A 20070-nucleotide genomic window follows, 5' to 3' on the forward strand; every position below is an offset into this window, starting at 1 on the left:
CTTTTCACTGGCACCCACAGAGAGGAGGTAATGACATATTTAAGAAGCTGAAGGTCCATTAAGGTATGTGGCCAGGTGACCAGATTGTCCCAATCTGGCTTCTCCGAACGTGTCCATGGATCCTGGTGACCGGATGGTCCCAACCTGGATTTTTCAAATGTCTCCATGAGGCCCGGTGACCAGTTGGTCCCAAGCTGACTTCTCCAAATGTTTCCATGGGTTCAGTGATGGTCAATGGAGCAGATCTGTATCCCTCCAGCTGGGGCCGTGGTCTCTTAAACTATCATCCTGTAGAGTGTCAAGTCTGTATTTCTCTTGATTGAGCCTTGGCTGTGTTCTGTAGAGTCTCTCTGAGAACAGAGGCAGATTCCCCTTTTATAGTTTACAACTGTTCTTCAGGGCAAACATTCTGATGAGGATCAGGCATTTTTGGATAGGGATATCACTTTAGAGGAACTTCGGGAAGCGACTATGTCACTTTCTAATGGGAAAACTCCCGGACCTGACGGTATGCCCACGGAGCTATATAAAAGATATTTGGACCAGTTAGGGCCAGTCCTGTTGCAGACCCTTACTGAAGCGCTTACCGCACACTCACTCCCCCAATCCTTTTATGATGCAACTATTGTGGTCATTCCAAAGCCTGACAAGCCTGCTGAGGAGTGTGGTTCTTATCGTCCCATACCCTTGCTCAATACTGACTATAATATTCGTACGAAATTTATTGCTAATAGACTGAAGGCAGTAATAATAGGCATTATACATGAGGACCAAACTGGTTTTATGCCAGGAAGATCTACCTCCTCTAATATTAGAAGGGTGCAGGTTCTGACACAGATAGGCCATAAATATAACAGACCTTGGGCGATAGCCTCTTTAGATACTGCAAAGGCCTTTGATTCATTGGAACGGAAATTTCTACAACGGGTGCTTCTGAAATTTGGCTTTTCTGTTAAATTTTGCAAATGGATTGAATTGTTATATCGCATACCGAGAGCTAATATGGTGTGCTATCGGAATATTGAACCAATTGCACTTAAAATTAGACCATTTGGTGGAGGGAATTGACATACATTCTAGGGTGGATAAGGTAGGGTTATATGCTGATGACCTGGTGCTCTTCCTGGATAAGATTGGACAGTCCCTTCCTAGAGCGATGGACCTTATTAATTGCTTTGGAGAATTGTCGGGTCTTAAAATTAATTGGAGCAAATCGGTAGTTATGTCAATAGTGGATAATCTAAACGTACCCGTGTTGTTTGGTTTAAACGTAGTTAAAAATTTTAAGTATTTGGGCATTGTAATTAACCAAAATCCAATTAAAGATCTTAGAGACAATATTTACCCCCTTGAGGATATGATGGAAAAAAAAAAAGTTTGGGATATGGTCTCGACTCCCCTCTATCTGTAGCGGGCAGAATTGGACTAATCAAAATGATCCTTCCAAAGTGTTTATATGTGTTGGAACATATATCAATCAAAGTCCCTAAGGGTTTCTTTAACCCCTTAGTGACAGAGCCAATTTGGTACTTAATGACCAGGCCAATTTTTGCAATTCTGACCACTGTCACTTTATGAGGTTATAACTCTGGAACGCTTCAACCGATCCCGCTGATTCTGAGATTGTTTTTTCGTGACATATTGTACTTCATGTTAGTGGTAACATTTCTTCGATATTACTTGCGATTATTTATGAAAAAAACGGAAATATGGCGAAAATTTTTAAATTTTGCAATTTTCAAACTTTGTATTTTTATGCCCTTAAATCAGAGAGATATGTCACGAAAAATAGTTAATAAATAACATTTCCCACATGTCTACTTTACATCAGCACAATTTTGGAAACAAAAATTTTTTTTTGTTAGGGAGTTATAAGGGTTAAAAGTTGACCAGCAATTTCTCATTTTTACAACACCATTTTTTTTTAGGGACCACATCACATTTGAAGTCATTTTGAGGGGTCTATATGATAGAAAATAATGAAGTGTGACACCATTCTAAAAACTACACCCCTCAAGGTTCTCAAAACCACATTCAAGAAGTTTATTAACCCTTTACGTGCTTCACAGGAACTGAAACAATGTGGAAGGAAAAAATGAACATTTAACTTTTTTTTGCAAACATCTTCATTCAGAACCATTTTTTTATTTTCACAAGTGTAAAAACAGAAATGTAACCATAAATTTTGTTATGCAATTTCTCCTGAATACGCCAATACCCCATATGTGGGGGTAAACCACTGTTTGGGCGCACCGCAGAACTTAGAAGTGAAGGAGCGCCGTTTGACTTTTTCAATGCAGAATTGGCTGGAATTGAGATCGGACGCCATGTCACGTTTAGAGAGCCCCTGATGTGCCTAAACAGTGGAAACTCCCCACAAGTGACACCATTTTGGAAACTAGACCCCTTAAGGAACTTATCTAGATGTGTGGTGAGCACTTTGAACCCCCAAGTGCTTCACAGAAGTTTATGAAAATAAAAAATCGCTTTTGTTTACACAAAAATGATCTTTTTGCCCACAAATTTTTATTTTCTCAAGGGTAAAAGGAGAAATTAGACCACAAAAGTTGTGCAATTTCTCCTGAGTACGCTGATACCCAATATGTGGGGGTAAACAACTGTTAGGGCGCACCGCAGAGCTTGGAAGAGTAGGAGTGCCGTTTTACTTTTTCAATGTTGAATTGGCTGGAATTGAGATTGGACGCCATGTCGCGTTTGGAGAGCCCCTGATGTGCCTAAACAGTGGAAACCCCCCACAAGTGACACCATTTTGGAAACTAGACCCCTTAAGGAACTTATCTAGATGTGTGGCGAGCACTTTGAACCCCCATGTGCTTCACAGAAGTTTATAACGTAGAGCCGTGAAAAAAAAATTGCATTTTTTCTACAAAAATGATCTTTTTGCCCACACATTTTTATTTTCACAAGGGTAACAGGAGAAATTAGACCACTAAAGTTGTTGTGCAATTTCTCCTGAGTACATCGATACCCAATATGTGGGGATAAACCACTGTTTGGGCGCACCGCAGAGCTTGGAAGAGAAAGAGTGCCGTTTTACTTTTTCAATGTAGAATTGGCTGGAATTGAGATCGGACGCCATGTCGCGTTTGGAGAGCCCCTGATGTGCCTAAACAGTAGAAATCCCCCACAAGTAACCCCATTTTGGAAACTAGACCCCCCATGGAACTTATCTAGATGTGTGGTGAGAACCTTGAATGCCCAAGTGCTTCACAGAAGTTTATAATGCAGAGCCGTGAAAATAAAAAATATTTTTTTTTTCCACAAAAAAGATTTTTTAGCCCCCAAGTTTTTATTTTCACTAGGGTAACAAGAGAAATTGGACCCCAAAAGTTGTTGTCCAATTTGTCCTGAGTATGCTGGTACCCCATATGTGGGGGTAAACCACTGTTTGGGCGCACGGCAGAGCTCGGAAGGAAGGAGCGCCGTTTTGGAATGCAGACTTTGATAGAATGGTCTGCGGGTATTATGTTGCGTTTGTAGAGCCCCTGATGTACCTAACCAGTAGAAACCCTCCACAAGTGACCCCATTTTGGAAACTAGACCCCCCAAGGAACTTATCTAGATGTGTGGTGAGAACTTTGAATGCCCAAGTGCTTCACAGAAGTTTAGAATGCAGAGTCGTGAAAATAAAAAATATTTTTTTTTTCACAAAAAAGATATTGTAGCCCCCAAGTTTTTATTTTCACAAGGGTAACAAGAGAAATTGGACCCCAGAAGTTGTTGTCCAATTTATCCCGAGTACGCTGATGCCCCATATGTGGGGGTTACCCACTGTTTGGGCGCACGGCAGAGCTCAGAAGGGAGGGAGCACCATTTGACTTTTTGAGCGCAAAATTGGCTGTCGTGTTTGGAGACCCCCTGATGTACCTAAACAGTGGAAACCCCCCAATTCTAGCTCCAACCCTAACCCCAACACACCCCTAACCCTAATCCCAACCTGATCCATAATCCTAATCACTAACCCTAACCATAATCACAACCCTTACCCCAAAACAACCCTAATGTCAACCCTAACCATAACCCTAATCAAAACCCTAAATCCAACACACCCCTAATCCTAATCTCAACCCTAACCTCAAACCTAACCCTAATCCCAATACACCCCTAATCACAACCCTAACCTTAAACCTAATCCCAAACCTAACCCTAATCCCAAGAGTAACCCTAATGCCAACCCTAATCCAAACCCTAACCCTAATCCCAGCTCTAACCCTAACTTTAGCCCCAACCCTAGCCCTAACTTTAGCCCCAACCCTAACCCTAAGGCTACTTTCACACTTGCGTCGTTTGGCATTCCGTCGCAATCCGTCGTTTTGGACAAGAAACGGATCCTGCAAATGTGCCCGCAGGATGCGTTTTTTGCCCATAGACTTGTATTGCCGACGGATCGTGACGGATGGCCACACGTCGCGTCCGTCGTGCACTGGATCAGTTGTGTTTTGGCGGAGCGTCGGCACAAAAAAACGTTCAATGAAACGTTTTTTTGTACGTCGCATCCGCCATTTCTGACCGCGCATGCGTGGCCGTAACTCCGCCCCCTCCTCCCCAGGACATAGATTGGGCAGCGGATGCGTTGAAAAACTACAGCTGCTGCCCACGTTGTGCACAATTTTCACAACGTGCGTCGGTATGTCGGGCCGACGCATTGCGACGGCCCCGTACCGACGTAAGTGTGAAAGAAGCCTAACCCTAAATTTAGCCCCAACCCTAACCCTAAATTTAGCCCAAACCCTAGCCCTAACCCTACCCCTAGCCCTACCCCTAGCCCTAACCCTACCCCTAACCCTAATTTTAGCCCCAACTGCTGTTCTCCTGCCGGCCGGCAGATGGAGACAGATGGCGGGCGCACTGGGCATGCGTCCGCCATGTTCTTCTGCCGGCGGCCAGGAGGAGCAGCAAGAGGATCCAGGGACCTAGGTGAGTATGCTAGGGTCCCCGAATCCCCCTATTTCTCTGTCCTCTGATGTGCGATCACATCAGAGGACAGAGAATTACACTTTACTTTTTTTTTTTTTTTTGCGGTCGCCGGTAAACAGTTAATTACCGGCGATCGCAAAACAGGGGTCGGTAATACCGACCCCGATCATGCTCTTTGGGGTCTCGGCTACCCCCGGCAGCCGAGACCCCAAAGATTCTTCCGGTGCCGGCCGGCGGGCGCACTGCGCATGCGCCCGCCATTTTGAAGATGGCGGCGCCCACCGGGAGACACGAGGAGCATCGGGGGAGCTAGGTGAGTATTGGGGGGCCACCTGGGACCCCTTTTCTCTGTCCTCCGATGTGCGATCACATCGGAGGACAGAGAAATTAAAAAGAGATCGCTTTTTTTTTTTTTGCGATCGCCGGTAAACGGTTAATTACCGGCGATCGCAAATGCGGGGTGGGTTAAAAAACCCCCGAATCATGTTCTCTGGGGTCTCGGCTACCCTCGGCAGCCGAGACCCCGGAGAAAATCGGCCTCTGGGGGGCGCTATGGACTTTTTCCACAGCGCCGTTAATTAACGGCACTGTGGTTTAAGTACCCTTAGCGGCCGCCGTTAAAAGGCGTATCGGCGGTCGCTAAGGGGTTAAGAAAATGCATAGCTTAATGGCAGCATTTATATGGGGCTCCTCCAGGCCTAAAGTAAATATTGGTTCCTTACAAAGGCCCAACAGAGAAGGCGGATATGCGGTGCCTGACCTTTTCCGATATTAACTGGCCGGCCAACTACGATATCTATCTATCTATCTATCTAGATAGATAGATAGATAGATAGATATCGTAGTTGGCCGGCCAGTTAATATCGGAAAAGGTCAGGCACCGCATATCCGCCTTCTCTCTTTGAGTAATCACGATGCCATAATATATATATATATATATATATATATATATATATATATATATATATATATATATATATATATATATATATATATATATATATATATATATATATACAGTGGGGCAAAAAAGTATTTAGTCAGTCAGCAATAGTGCAAGTTCCACCACTTAAAAAGATGAGAGGCGTCTGTAATTTACATCATAGGTAGACCTCAGCTATGGGAGACAAACTGAGAAAAAAAAATCCAGAAAATCACATTGTCTGTTTTTTTAACATTTTATTTGCATATTATGGTGGAAAATAAGTATTTGGTCAGAAACAAAATTTCATCTCAATACTTTGTAATATATCCTTTGTTGGCAATGACAGAGGTCAAACGTTTTCTGTAAGTCTTCACAAGGTTGCCACACACTGTTGTTGGTATGTTGGCCCATTCCTCCATGCAAATCTCCTCTAGAGCAGTGATGTTTTTGGCTTTTCGCTTGGCAACACGGACTTTCAACTCCCTCCAAAGGTTTTCTATAGGGTTGAGATCTGGAGACTGGCTAGGCCACTCCAGGACCTTGAAATGCTTCATACGAAGCCACTCCTTCGTTGCCCTGGCAGTGTGCTTTGGATCATTGTCATGTTGAAAGACCCAGCCACGTTTCATCTTCAATGCCCTTGCTGATGGAAGGAGGTTTGCACTCAAAATCTCACGATACATGTCCCCATTCATTCTTTCATGTACCCGGATCAGTCGTCCTGGCCCCTTTGCAGAGAAACAGCCCCAAAGCATGATGTTTCCACCACCATGCTTTACAGTAGGTATGGTGTTTGATGGATGCAACTCAGTATTCTTTTTCCTCCAAACACGACAAGTTGTGTTTCTACCAAACAGTTCCAGTTTGGTTTCATCAGACCATAGGACATTCTCCCAAAACTCCTCTGGATCATCCAAATGCTCTCTAGCAAACTTCAGATGGGCCCGGACATGTACTGGCTTATGCAGTGGGACACGTCTGGCACTGCAGGATCTGAGTCCATGGTGGCGTAGTGTGTTACTTATGGTAGGCCTTGTTACATTGGTCCCAGCTCTCTGCAGTTCATTCACTAGGTCCCCCCGCGTGGTTCTGGGATTTTTGCTCACCGTTCTTGTGATCATTCTGACCCCACGGGGTGGGATTTTGCGTGGAGCCCCAGATCGAGGGAGATTATCAGTGGTCTTGTATGTCTTCCATTTTCTAATTATTGCTCCCACTGTTGATTTCTTCACTCCAAGCTGGTTGGCTATTGCAGATTCAGTCTTCCCAGCCTGGTGCAGGGCTACAATTTTGTTTCTGGTGTCCTTTGACAGCTCTTTGGTCTTCACCATAGTGGAGTTTGGAGTCAGACTGTTTGAGGGTGTGCACAGGTGTCTTTTTATACTGATAACAAGTTTAAACAGGTGCCATTACTACAGGTAATGAGTGGAGGAAAGAGGAGACTCTTAAAGAAGAAGTTACAGGTCTGTGAGAGACAGAAATCTTGATTGTTTGTTTCTGACCAAATACTTATTTTCCACCATAATATGCAAAAAAAATGATAAAAAAACAGACAATGTGATTTTCTGGATTTGTTTTTCTCAGTTTGTCTCCCATAGTTGAGGTCTACCTATGATGTAAATTACAGACGCCTCTCATCTTTTTAAGTGGTGGAACTTGCACTATTGCTGACTGACTAAATACTTTTTTGCCCCACTGTATATATATATATATATATATAATTATGGCATCCCGGCTAATCCCGCCCCCTGCACAGTAGCTCCGCCCCCACCCCATTACCACACATAATCCTGTCCCCCCACATTACCAAGCGAGGCTCCATCCCCACACATTCCCACACGATGCTCCGTCCTCACACATTACCACACGAGGCTGCGTCCCCACACATTACCACACGAGGCTCCGTCCCCCCACATTACCACACGAGGCTCCGTCCCCACACATTACCAGACGAGGCTCCGTCCCCACACATTACCAGACGAGGCTCCGACCTCACACATTACCACACGAGGCTCCGTCCCCCCACATTACCAGACGAGGCTCCGTCCCCACACATTACCACACGAGGCTCCGTCCCCACACATTACCAGACGAGGCTCCGACCTCACACATTACCACACGAGGCTCCGTCCCCCCACATTACCAGACGAGGCTCCGTCCCCACACATTACCACACGAGGCTCCGTCCCCACACATTACCAGACGAGGCTCCGACCTCACACATTACCACACGAGGCTCCGTCCCCCCACATTACCAGACGAGGCTCCGTCCCCACACATTACCACACGAGGCTCCGTCCCCACACACTACCACACGATGCTCCGTCCCCACACATTACCACACGAGGCTCCGTCCTCACACATTACCACACAATGCTCCGTCCTCACACATTACCACACGAGGCTCCGTCCCCACACATTACCACACGAGGCTCCGTCCCCACAAATTACCTCACGAGGCTCCGTCCCCACAAATTACCTCACGAGTCTCCGTCCCCCACATTACCACACGCAGCACTTCCTTTCTATGTAGTTCAACCACTTCAGCCAAGGTAAACGTACATTTAATTGCATAATCACCAGCAGCGTTAATTAGATATCAATGAGCGTGCCGAGCGTTAGCTGGCTGGAAACAGGTAGTTTCAGAGGCGTAGCTAGAGCTTTTGCCGCCCGGGGCTGATCCCGAGTTTGCCCCCCCCCCCCCAGCTCAATACACACAAAGGTTACCAAAAATGGTTTTCCTGTTTTGTAGAACTTAAACTGGGCCTAATGGTGTCACCCCCACATGCCACACCTGTGACTTAATACCACCACACCATGACCAGGCCACATAGTGACCGAATAATACTACATACAAGGGACAAATACCACCGCACCATTTCCAGACCACATATTACCACCACATAGTGACTGAATACTACAATACTGATCAGTAATAAAAAAAAAAACCACAATACTATCACCATAAGTGCCAGTATTCACAGGAGATCTGTACTTAGTATGCAGTGTCTGTGTAGAGGTAATACAGAGATCACTGGTGACATTATACACAGGACCTCTATATAGTATACAGTGTATAGTGTCAGTGTATAGGTAACACTGACTCACCAGTGACGTCTCTAGGTGAAGTCCTTCATCTTTCATCCAGCACAGACCGCCATCATTCCTTCCAGCCAGGACTCGTTTCTGCAGGAAATAACACAGTTATCTCGAGCTCCGCTTGCAGAACACATTACTTAATTTTTCACAACTTCTACATTACACCACATGAAGAAAAAAAGGTGATATAGTGTCACTCTGCACAGTAACAGGACCGCCCCCCCATTTAAAACAGTATACTCAAAAAATAAAATAAATACATCACTGCAGTAACAATATCCCTTAATTATCCCCTATGGTAATAATATTCCCCACCCTGGCCCCGTTTATCTCATTCCTGGCTCCAGCCATATGTTGTCGTATCCTGCCCTCATGAGTATCCATTCTACCCCATATGATCTCCCCATCCTGCCCCACCAGCCTCCATCGTATCCGTCCTGCCCCATGATCCAATCCTGCCCCGTGTCTCCAATCATGCCCCGTATCTACATTCTGCCCATGCCTCAAGTCCTGCCCCCAGTGTGTCCAGCATATTACCCCCATGTTGTCCAGCAATCTGCCCCAGTGTGTCCAGCATATTACCCCCATGTTGTCCAGCAATCTGCCCCAGTGTGTCCAGCATATTACCCCCATGTTGTCCAGCAATCTGCCCCAGTGTGTCCAGCATATTACCCCCAGTGTGTCCAGCAATCTGCCCCAGTATGTCCAGCATATTACCCCCAGTGTGTCCAGCAATCTGCCCTCAGTGTGTCCAGCAATCTGCCCCAGTGTCCAGCCTTTCCCCAGTGTGTCCAGCAGTCTGCCCCAGTGTGTCCAGCATATTACCCCCAGTGTCCAGCATTGCCCCAGTGTGTCCAGTATATTACCCCCAGTGTGTCCAGCAATCTGCCCCAGTGTCCAGCATTGCCCCAGTGTGTCCAGAAGTCTGCCCCAGGGTCTCCAGCATTGCCTCAATGTGTCCAGAAATCTGCCCCAGGGTCTCCAGTATTGCCCCAGTGTGTCCAGCAATCTGCCCCAGGGTCTCCAGTATTGCCCCAGTGTGTCCAGCAATCTGCCCCATGGTCTCCTGTATTGCCCCAGTGTGTCCAGCATTCTGCCCCATGGTCTCCAGTATTGCCCCGGTGTGTCCAGCAATCTGCCCCATGGTCTCCAGTATTGCCCCAGTATGTCCAGAAGTCTGCCCCAGGGTCTCCAGCATTGCCTCAATGTGTCCTGAAATCTGCCCCATGGTCTCCAGTATTCAGTGTGTCCAGCATTCTGCCCCATAGTCTCCTGTACTGCCCCAGTGTGTCCAGCATTCTGCCCCATGGTCTCCAGTATTGCCCCAGTGTGTCCAGCAATCTGCCCCATGGTCTCCAGTATTGCCCCAGTATGTCCAGCATTCTGCCCCATGGTCTCCAGTATTGCCCCAGTGTGTCCAGCATTCTGCCCCATGGTCTCCAGTATTGCCCCAGTGTGTCCAGCATTCTGCCCCATGGTCTCCAGTATTGCCCCAGTGTGTCCAGCATTCTGCCCCATGGTCTCCAGTATTGCCCCAGTGTGTCCAGCATTCTGCCCCATGGTCTCCAGTATTGCCCCAGTGTGTCCAGCATTCTGCCCCATGGTCTCCAGTATTGCCCCAGTGTGTCCAGCAATCTGCCCCATAGTCTCCTGTATTGCCCCAGCCCCAGACAGTCAGACATAAAGAAAAAAAAAAAAAAAGTAAAATCCTCACCTCTCCCGTTCCCAGCGCAGGTCCGGTGCAGTCAGCGTCTCTCCGGCTCTGCGACGCTCAGGACAGAGAGGCAGAGCGGCGCGCACAGTAGTGACGTCATCGCGCCCTCTGCTCTGAGACGTCGCAGAGTCAGAGGACGCTGCAGCTGCCGGCGCCGCAGGAACCAGGAGAGGTGAGTATAGAGCGGGGGGCGGGGTCCGGTGGTGGGGGGAGCTGGCCCTGGTCGTGGCGGCGGACGGCGCCGCCCGAAGATTTAAAGGGGCGTCTTTTTTTTTTTTTTTTTAATCTTCTTCTCCTGCAGCGCCGGCCGCCCCCAGCATTGTGCCGCCCGGGGCGGACCGCCCCCCCCGCACCCCCCTTCCTACGCCACTGGGTAGTTTAATACATTGGTTAGTCCATGATAAACCCGACAACGCAGAGGCTCATCGTATTCATTTTCTGGGGGGGCACACACCATGGGCAATATTTGAGGGCTCATACAAACCACCTCGCGGTCTGCTGTTGGCACATACTTTAGCAATACAGGTTTGGCGGGAAAGTAAGTGTATTTTAAAGTTTTCTGACCAGGTTGGGGAAACTCGGATATGGGCTAATCCTGAATTTTTACATCTCCAGAATTTGCAAGACCCAGGCTTCTGGAAACAACATGCTATAACAACGCTCAATCAGATCTTTGAAAGTCAAATTTTATTGTCATTTGAACAATTTCATATAAAATTTGAAATCCCTCATAGGGATTTCTATAGATATCTGCAGCTGAGACATGCTATAACGTACCAATTCCCACTTCCTAGAATGTGAATATCTAGATATCCACTAATAGGAATATTGTCAACTCAGGGACCTACAGGTGTGATTTCCTCTCTCTGTACCTTTTTATTAAATTCCAAAATTGCTTCTACCCAGTTGGCGGTGGAGGTTAAATGGAGGCACCTAATCCCCTCTATCACTGATGGCCAGTGGATTGAAGCACTGTAAGCGCATACGATGGTGTCTCCAGCGGCAAATAACAAATTAATTCAATTATATATATATTCCACCAATCCTATTTAACCCCGAGTAGACTACATAAATTCGGTGGAAGAGTAAATGATGAATGTCATAGATGTGGGGAGGAGGGAGCGGATTTTTGGCATCTCATTTGGGATTGTAGAATCATAAGATATTGGAAGGATGTGATTTTTACACTAGAGAGGATACTTGGGATACCTGTTGAATGTAGTCCGGAGCTGTGCGTGTTGGGTGTTGTGGATGAAGAAATGTGGACTCGTCATGAAAGAATATTTCTAAGAGGCTCTGTTTATGGCTAGGAAAGCGATAGCGCTGAGGTGGATGGGGGGAAAGTCTCCTTCAGTCAAACAGTGGAAAACATTAGTAAACCATATAATTCCATATAAGAACATATTATACAGGAACAGAGGATGTCCCCAAAAATGTCATAGAATTTGGGAGCGATGGTGGATGGTGCGATTCACCCTTAACGCATCGGGTCCCTAGCTCTGTGATTTCCTCAACCGTGAGATATAATCCCTGAGATTTTTCTTTTTCATTGTATGAACGTGATGCTTTATGTGGACTTAGGAATATTTGCTTATTATAACTTGAATTGTTACATGCCCAGAACCTTGATAAAGAAGTTTTTGCTTGTTGGTGCAATGCTGCTGAGAATACATTATGTTTAATGTTTTATATTGTTTTTATTTTAATCGTTTGTTTTGTCATTGAAAGTATGATTTCATCATTGATATTGTAGATGATGATTTGTTGGATTACTCTGCAATGTCACATGTCGTTTGCTCTATTATTTTGTGGAATCTTTCAATAAAAAGAGTTTAAAAAAAAAAAAAACTGATCTTCAGGGCTTCCTCCATAGGTCAGGGGGAAGGTGGGATGAGGTCAACTCTAATTGTTCGATTATTCAATCAGTTTGCATAGTTTATCCCTCCATGTATGCAGTTCGATGCACTCGTACAATGGGTAGTCAACGTATTAGCAAACATCAATTGTCAATTACACAACATCCCTATCCTCCAAGGATAGCAACACAATAATCAATTAAAAAGTCAACGTTTAGGCTCATTTGAACAATGTCCTTTGTCTCATGATCCACCAAAGAAAAATGCATCAATTCAAGAGTCAATGTTTAAGCTCATAGGAACAATAATGTATGACTCCTGACCTACTGAAAAATACGTCTGGCCTAGGAGTAAATGCTGAATCGTCACAACCGTGTTCCTCATTTCTTCCTCTGCTTTACAGCCACGATCTTTTAAGAACTGTTAATAAGACCTCGCATAAAAAGAAAAGTCATAATCCAAGGTGTGCAATATGCAAATCCTGAGCAGTCATCTGGGTGGGGCTGTTCTCTGAATAGTCAGGCATTCTGGGTGGTAATTGTGCTCATTGTGACTTTATTGATGTCCCAGCCTGCTGTGATGTTCTGTTGATTTCAGCACACGTGTTGAGGCTGCAATGCACTTAACAACGAATGACCATCATGGCGTAAATCGGAACAAATGCTGCCAGTGGTAAAATGCCCGGATCGAGACGGGATCACAGGCAGGAGGAAGCCAGGAGTAGGGCAACGCTCGCAAACGATGCAAAGTAGTGATCTGTAGGAACAAAGTTATGGATGGAGACGAGGCTTGGAAGTTGGAGTCAGGCACCACTGAATGACCACAATATTAGTGACACCTTCCTGTCAGGCGGGCAGGGTAATGGGGGGGAAAGGTTTTCTTGGTGCATCCTGGTCCTCTGATACTGGTGGAAGGACATTGGGACAGTAGAACTTATGAGCGCTGTGTCTGTTTCCCCCCATGACAGAAGGACAACAATTGTTTGGTCCTGGGAACATGATAGCCAAGTTTTCTCACTCCCTGGTCTTCACTGTCCCAGATTTTAGTCCTATAGAGCATCTCTGGGACAAGGTAGAACTGGCTGTTTACCTCCACCCCATCCACATGGGCCGATACCGAGTTGAATCTGTGCCATCGGGTGTCGCTGTGGTTGTGAAGTGCAAAGAGGGTCCAAGACAGCACTAGGTGAATCTGTGGTAGAGCTTCCATGTTCATAGGAAAAATGGCTGGGAAAAAGTTGGTTGGAGACCAGTAGGTGCAGCCGGTGCCCACTCATAACAGCACTGAATTTATAGTTGTTGTTTTTTTTTCTTTTTTGTCACCAAAATGAGTCCATTATCAATCGTGTCTTATGAAGGGGGCTCAATGTCCCCCATAGCTCTCTATTTGTGGCCGAGTTATAGGCAGTGATACTATTAGGTAGTTGTCAGGTTACAGCGGACACGTCCGTCACCCGATGCTTTCAGTTACTGTTTTTGTTTCACCTTCTTGCAATCAATAATAATCCGCCATTGTTACCTTCTTATTACAGATGATAAAGACCAGATCCTCGAAGGTCCCTGCGGTAACAGAATATGTCAGGTGAGCATGGCGACCGCGGTGCCTGAATCTGAGTAACGAGGGCGCCGCAGCTTGGACTTGGACGGCATGGAGATGATGCCTCATACACTGACCGGCCTCCACACTGAAAAAGCTGCCGAATATTGTTTTGGTCTGGACTCCGCTGGCTCCAGGCGATGCCCTGTGGTATCTGGTGTCGATAGCAGCAGATCCATTAGAGGGATCATATTTTCTTGGAACTGTTGTGCTGTCCCTCTGTTATTCCTCCTAGTAAATTGAGGTGTGCCGCTGTTTACCCACACACCGTCCAATCAGTGCGGACGCCGATGCAGAACTCTCCTATTTGAGAAACGGAATGGTGACATAGAGTTGGCAGTTTATTCATAAATTTGTAGGAAGGAAAACCGGAATGACACGATAAAGAGTTATAAGGAAAGATGCTGCGGCACCATCCCATCATATCGGGAGAGGTGACTGGTATATATGTCCTGGGCGCTGTTCGGGGCAGCCTCCATAGATTGACTTTTCCTGATCCTCCCACAGATGATCAATCGGATTGAGATCTTGGGAATATTGGGATGAGGTGTTACCGTGAATTTTTGGTTATGTTCCTGTGCACATTTTGCAGTGTGTTAGGGGCATTATCCTGCGGAAAGAGGCATCGCCTCTAGAGAATTCAACTGCTATGACAAGAGGCTGGACTGTACTATTTGCTTCTTAGTAGAATATTATATCTGTCTCCACCATATACCGGGAACACCCCACAGTCCCTGCCATATACTGGGAACACCCCCACAAGACCCGCCGTATACTGAGAACACCCCACAAGACCTACCACATACTGGGAACACTCCACAGGATCTGCCATATACTGGGAACACCCCACAAGACCTACCACATACCAGGAACACTCCACAGGACCTGCCATATAGCGGGAACACCCCACAAGACCTACCACATACTAGTAACACTCCACAGGACCCGCCATATACCAAGAACACCCCACAAGACCTGCCATATACCGGAAACACTCCACAAGAGCTGTCGTATACCAGGAACACCCCACAAGACCTGCCATATACCGGGAGCACTCCTCAGGACCTGCCACATACCAGGAACACTTCACAGGACCTGCCATATACCAGAAACACCCCACAAGACCTGCCATATACCAGGAACATCTCACAAGACCTGCCGTATATTTGAAACATCTCACAGTACCCGCCATATACCGGGAACATACCACAAGACCCGTTGTATACTGGGAACACCTGAAAAAAACTTGCTGTACACCCAAGACCCACCATATACTGGAAACACCCGACACGACCCACGCTGAGGGATCCCCACATACAGTCTGCAGCGATGCAGCCCTGACGTTCACAGACGCATGTGCACTCCTCCCTTGCAGTAGCGAGAGGCAGGATGAGACTCGGCACAGACATGGCTGTCTCTCCTAACATAATTGTTAATGGGATTGTCTAAGATTTGATTTTTGTAAGAAACAGCGCCAGGCACATCATTAGGGTAAGTGTTAATATATTTCCCTAAAGAGGGCTGAGCTGCAGTACCAGACACAGCCTGTACTCACAGGTGGCGCTAGGTGAAAAAAAAACAAACAAAAATGATTTAATTCTCTAATCTAAGACGAGCTATGTACCAGGATTGCTAATTATTGATCGCTGGAGGTCCGACCGCTGGGACGCCTACTGATCCCAAGAATGTAGAGCCCTGTCCAGATGAAGTCTAGCTTGAGCACCTCCGCGTCATCCATTGTTTATGGGATTACCGGATGGAGCAGAGCATTGTGCTGTTCATCCTCCACTCCCTCCTTACTGGACTCTGTAGAGCTTCTTTCTCGGGATCGGTGGGGGTCTCGCCAGTCGGACCCCAGTATTTACAATCTCGTTTAGCCAGATCTATTGTTTGTTTAATCCCATAAATCTAATTTTCTCCCTACTCGCATCCTGCTGTTCTTCATGATTTGCTTCTGGGCCTTTTTTTTTTCTTCCTCCTTCAGATCCGTGCATCCGTATGAAGTCTGCGAGGTGATCAGCGTCCCCATAGAGCAGGGGAACGCTCCCTATCTGTCCTGGGTTACAGACAACGTCCCGGAGTGAGACCGTCCGCTGCGGCTGGGAGGTCGGAGGAAAGATGTCAGATTACAAATAAATCTTTTTTTTTTTTTCTGGCTGAATCCTTGCGTTTTCCATCTTTTACTCAGTAAATTCTCTGGATCGCTGCGACGCTGTGATTACACGTGGCGTTTTCCTCTGCAGTATATCACCGCAGGCGCCCAGATGATACACCTATGTCACTGCGAGTTTACAGATAATTTTTCTAAAACCCTAAAATTGCTGTTTTTTTAACAATTAGAGGTTTTATTATGAGAATAAAAGTTCAAAATTAAAACATTAAAAAAATGCAGTAATTGATTTTGTTCATCCCATCTCCCCAAAAATAAATAAAAGGAAGTAAAAAGTTTGTACCTTAAAACTAGTACAATGATAACACTCTTTCCATGCCAGAATTGCTGTTTGTTTTTTTTGTTTGTTTTTTTTTAATTAAAAAAAAAAAAGTTCAAAAATGCTCCGCTTATGAGCCTCTTCTCCCACCACCGTAATTCATCATTTAGGCTATGTTCACACTTTGCGGATTCCACTGCGGATTTTTCTGCAGCAGAATTCCAAAATCCGCAGTGAAAACCCGTTGCGGTTTCTTCTGCGGATTTTCATCTGCAGTTTCCTATTGGAGCAGGTGAAAATCCTCAGAAAAGAAGTGACATGCTGCGGAATGTAATCCGCTGCGTTTCTGCGCGTTTTTTTCCGCAGCATGTGCACAGCGTTTTTTGCTTCCCATAGGTTTACATTGTACTGTAAACTCATGGGAAACTGCTGCAGATCCGCCGCGGTCAAATCCGCAAAGTGTGAACATAGCCTTACTCCACAGAACTACTAAAATCTATCGTTTTCAAGACCTGCTGAGGGATGCACTGGTAAGTCACTGATGAATCAGATTACAGCTTTTATTAGAGGGTGCATGCCATCTGAACCATGAGCAGCATGAATCAGGCACTGGCTGCGTCACTGCAGCCACCGCATGTTTTGTTTTTCTTCCTAAACGCTGCGGCATTCAGAGTAAACTTCTTAGCTGATTAGTACGAGGCAGGTCTCAGGTGGTTGTTGGATTTTTCCCTGCCCTGATATCGTTGTCTGAAGTCTCTCCCCATGAATGCACATCAGGAAACACCTGTCAGTCAACTGGAGCAGGCGGCCTGGGATGGGTCTGATTGCTGTATGTGGAGACAGGAAGTAATTTTTCCTTTAACCTGGGGCAATTAACATCTGCCTCATGGGGTTTTTGCCTCCTCTGGATGAACATGTTAGGTTATAGATTGAACTCGATGGACTTATGTCTACCTTCAACCTTAAAACTATGAAAATGAACACAGCTCCAATAGTTCATTTTGTTAAACTTCATAATTGTGTTCCACTTGTTGTTGATTCTTCACCAAAAATTTACATTTGGTATCTTTATGTTTGAAGCACGATATGTGGGAAAAGGTTGAAAAGTTCCAGGGGCCCGAATACTTTCGCAAGGCACTGTAATTTGGCCAGTTCATGCATGTCCAGCTTCCCACGACAGGACTGGGACCCTTTTCGAATGTGAATTCTCTCCTAGGCTTAAGCCTTCATTTACAGTTGTGTGAAAGTGCCCCTTCCTGATTTCCTATTCTTTTGCATGTTTGTCACACTTAAATGTTTTCAGATCACCAAACAAATGTAAGTATTAGACAAAGTTAACACAAGTAATCACAAAATTCAGTTTTTAAATGAAGGTCTTTATTATTAAGGAAAAATTAAATCCAAACCTACAGAGCCCTGTGTGAAAAAGTGATTGCCCCCTTAACCTAATAAGTGGTTGGACTACCCTTAGCAGCAACAACTGCAATCAAGCATTTGCGAAAACTGGCAATGGGTCTTTCACAACGCTCTGTTGGAATTTTGGACCACCCATCTTTGCAGACTTGTTGTGATTCAGCCATATTCGAGGGTTTCCAAGCATGAACCGCCTTTTAAAGGTCATGACACTGCATCTCAATTGGATTAAGGTCAGGTCTTTGACTAGGCCACTCCAAAGTCTTAATTTTGTTTTTCTTAAGCCATTCAGAGGTGGACTTGCTGCCTTGTCCTGCTGCATAACCCAAGTGTGCATCAGCTTGAGGTCACGAACAGATGGCTGGACATTCTTTTTCAGGGTTTTTTTGGTAGACCGCAGAACTTGTGTTTCCATTTAGCTCCGCAAGTCTTCCAGGTCCTTAGGCAGCAAAATAGCCCCAGACCATCACACTACCACCACCATATTTTACTGTTGGTATGATGTTCCTTTTCTGAAATGCTGTGATACTTCTACGCCAGATGTAATGGGACATGCACCTTCCACAAAGTTAAACTTTTGTCTCGTCAGTCCACAGACTATTCTTCCAAAAGGATCATCAAGATGTTTTCTGGCAAAACTGAGATGTGATTTGTGTGTTTATGATGTTATTGCTCAGCGTTGTTTTTCATCTTTAAATTCTGCCATGCAGGTCATTTTTGCCCAGTCTCTTATGGTGGAGTTATGAACACTGACCTTAACTGAGGCAAGTGAGGCCTGCAGTTCTTTGGATGTTGTACTGGGTGGGGTCTTTTGTAACCTCTTGCGTCACTGGTTTACTGCGACAGTGGAGCCCAGACTGCAGCGTCTGCTTGCTCCTACTCCAGCGCTGAGAAGCACTTCATTTTAAATGTGTTTATTTCTTCTTGCTGAATGGGTTAATCGGCCATGTTAGAAATCCCTGTGTTCACAGCTGAGCTTGGTCAGCCACTCTTTTCCCCTTTATAATCTGGGCTCTGTTACTAATCCTCCTCAGAGCTAGCATTTGCTGCATGGCTTCCGGTGGGAGAGGAGTTCATATGAGGAGAGTTGGAGGAGTTATCTGTGACTGTTGTTTGGTTTGTATGTTTGGTAATTCCGTACCCTTCTCTATTTTAATTTATTCCCCTACCTCCACGCCGTGGTGCATTCCTCTGTTACATGCATGTGAGTGAATATTTTGTATGCCTGGAGTTTTCTGTTAACCCTCATTTTTCGGGGCATATGGGTACCATCCTCAGTTTAGATCTTTTAATGGTAATCGCCCTTCTGGATTACGGGAAGAAGAACGGTGTTCATCTTCTATTACTACCATATAACCAAGAGAAAATGGAGTGAAAATGTCCCAAACAACATATTAAAAGTAAAATACTAAATTTCTATTTATTGAAAAAAATCACATGAAAAGTACTCAATTATACATGCTGTATACACTGTATAAAAATCAGGAAGTAAAAAACGGAGACATGAAGGTACGCCGGGTTTGGGGAGGACAACAAAGTTCATCCTAGGAAAGCAAGCATCTGAATAAACAGTTAATAAATTGCCCAATGGCCTTCAGTATTAGTGACAATCACAGTATGAATGTAATACAGGTATAAGCCAGGTAAACCCCAGAGCAGTTACGAAGATGCATGCTTACCCATAATGGTAACAAGGGAGCGTCCTGTTGTGAATTCTGTGGCAGAGCTCCCTCCTGTGGTCACAAGTGGTACTTCGGCTGGTTCTCTCTGTGAGCTTCTGTTGGTGGAGGAAAGTGGTACTGCGGCTTCTGAGTTTCCTTCCTCAGGTATGTGGTGAAGTCGTTAGGTGCTGCTCTATTTAACTCCACCTAGTGCTTTGATCCTGGCCTCCAGTCAATGTTCTAGTATTGGACCTGTTTCCTCCTGGATCGTTCCTGTGGCCTGCTGCTCTGCATAGCTAAGTTTCGCTTTGCTATTTGTTTGCTGTTTTTTTCTGTCCAGCTTGTCAATTAGTTTTTTTCTGCTTGCTGGAAGCTCTGGGACGCAGAGGGTGAACCTCCGTGCCGTTAGTTCGGTACGGAGGGTCTTTTTGCCCCCTTT

At 45.6% G+C, this 20070-nt stretch overlaps 1 protein-coding gene across 2 annotated transcripts in view; it reads left to right on the top strand.

The window, feature by feature from the left end:
- Positions 1–16518, top strand: part of CUTA (cutA divalent cation tolerance homolog) — a 35213-nt gene extending 18695 nt beyond the window's left edge. For both annotated transcript variants that reach the window (XM_069746250.1, XM_069746251.1), the window contains exons 6-7: positions 14064–14113; positions 16113–16518. In XM_069746250.1, coding sequence (XP_069602351.1) covers positions 14064–14113; positions 16113–16212 — 150 coding nt within the window. In that variant the 3' untranslated portion in view covers positions 16213–16518. The remainder of the gene's footprint in view (positions 1–14063; positions 14114–16112) is intronic.
- Positions 16519–20070: the final 3552 nt, after the last annotated feature.

This window comes from Ranitomeya imitator, chromosome 2 (genome assembly GCF_032444005.1).
Source record: "Ranitomeya imitator isolate aRanImi1 chromosome 2, aRanImi1.pri, whole genome shotgun sequence".
Classification (NCBI taxonomy): Eukaryota; Metazoa; Chordata; class Amphibia; order Anura; family Dendrobatidae; genus Ranitomeya; species Ranitomeya imitator.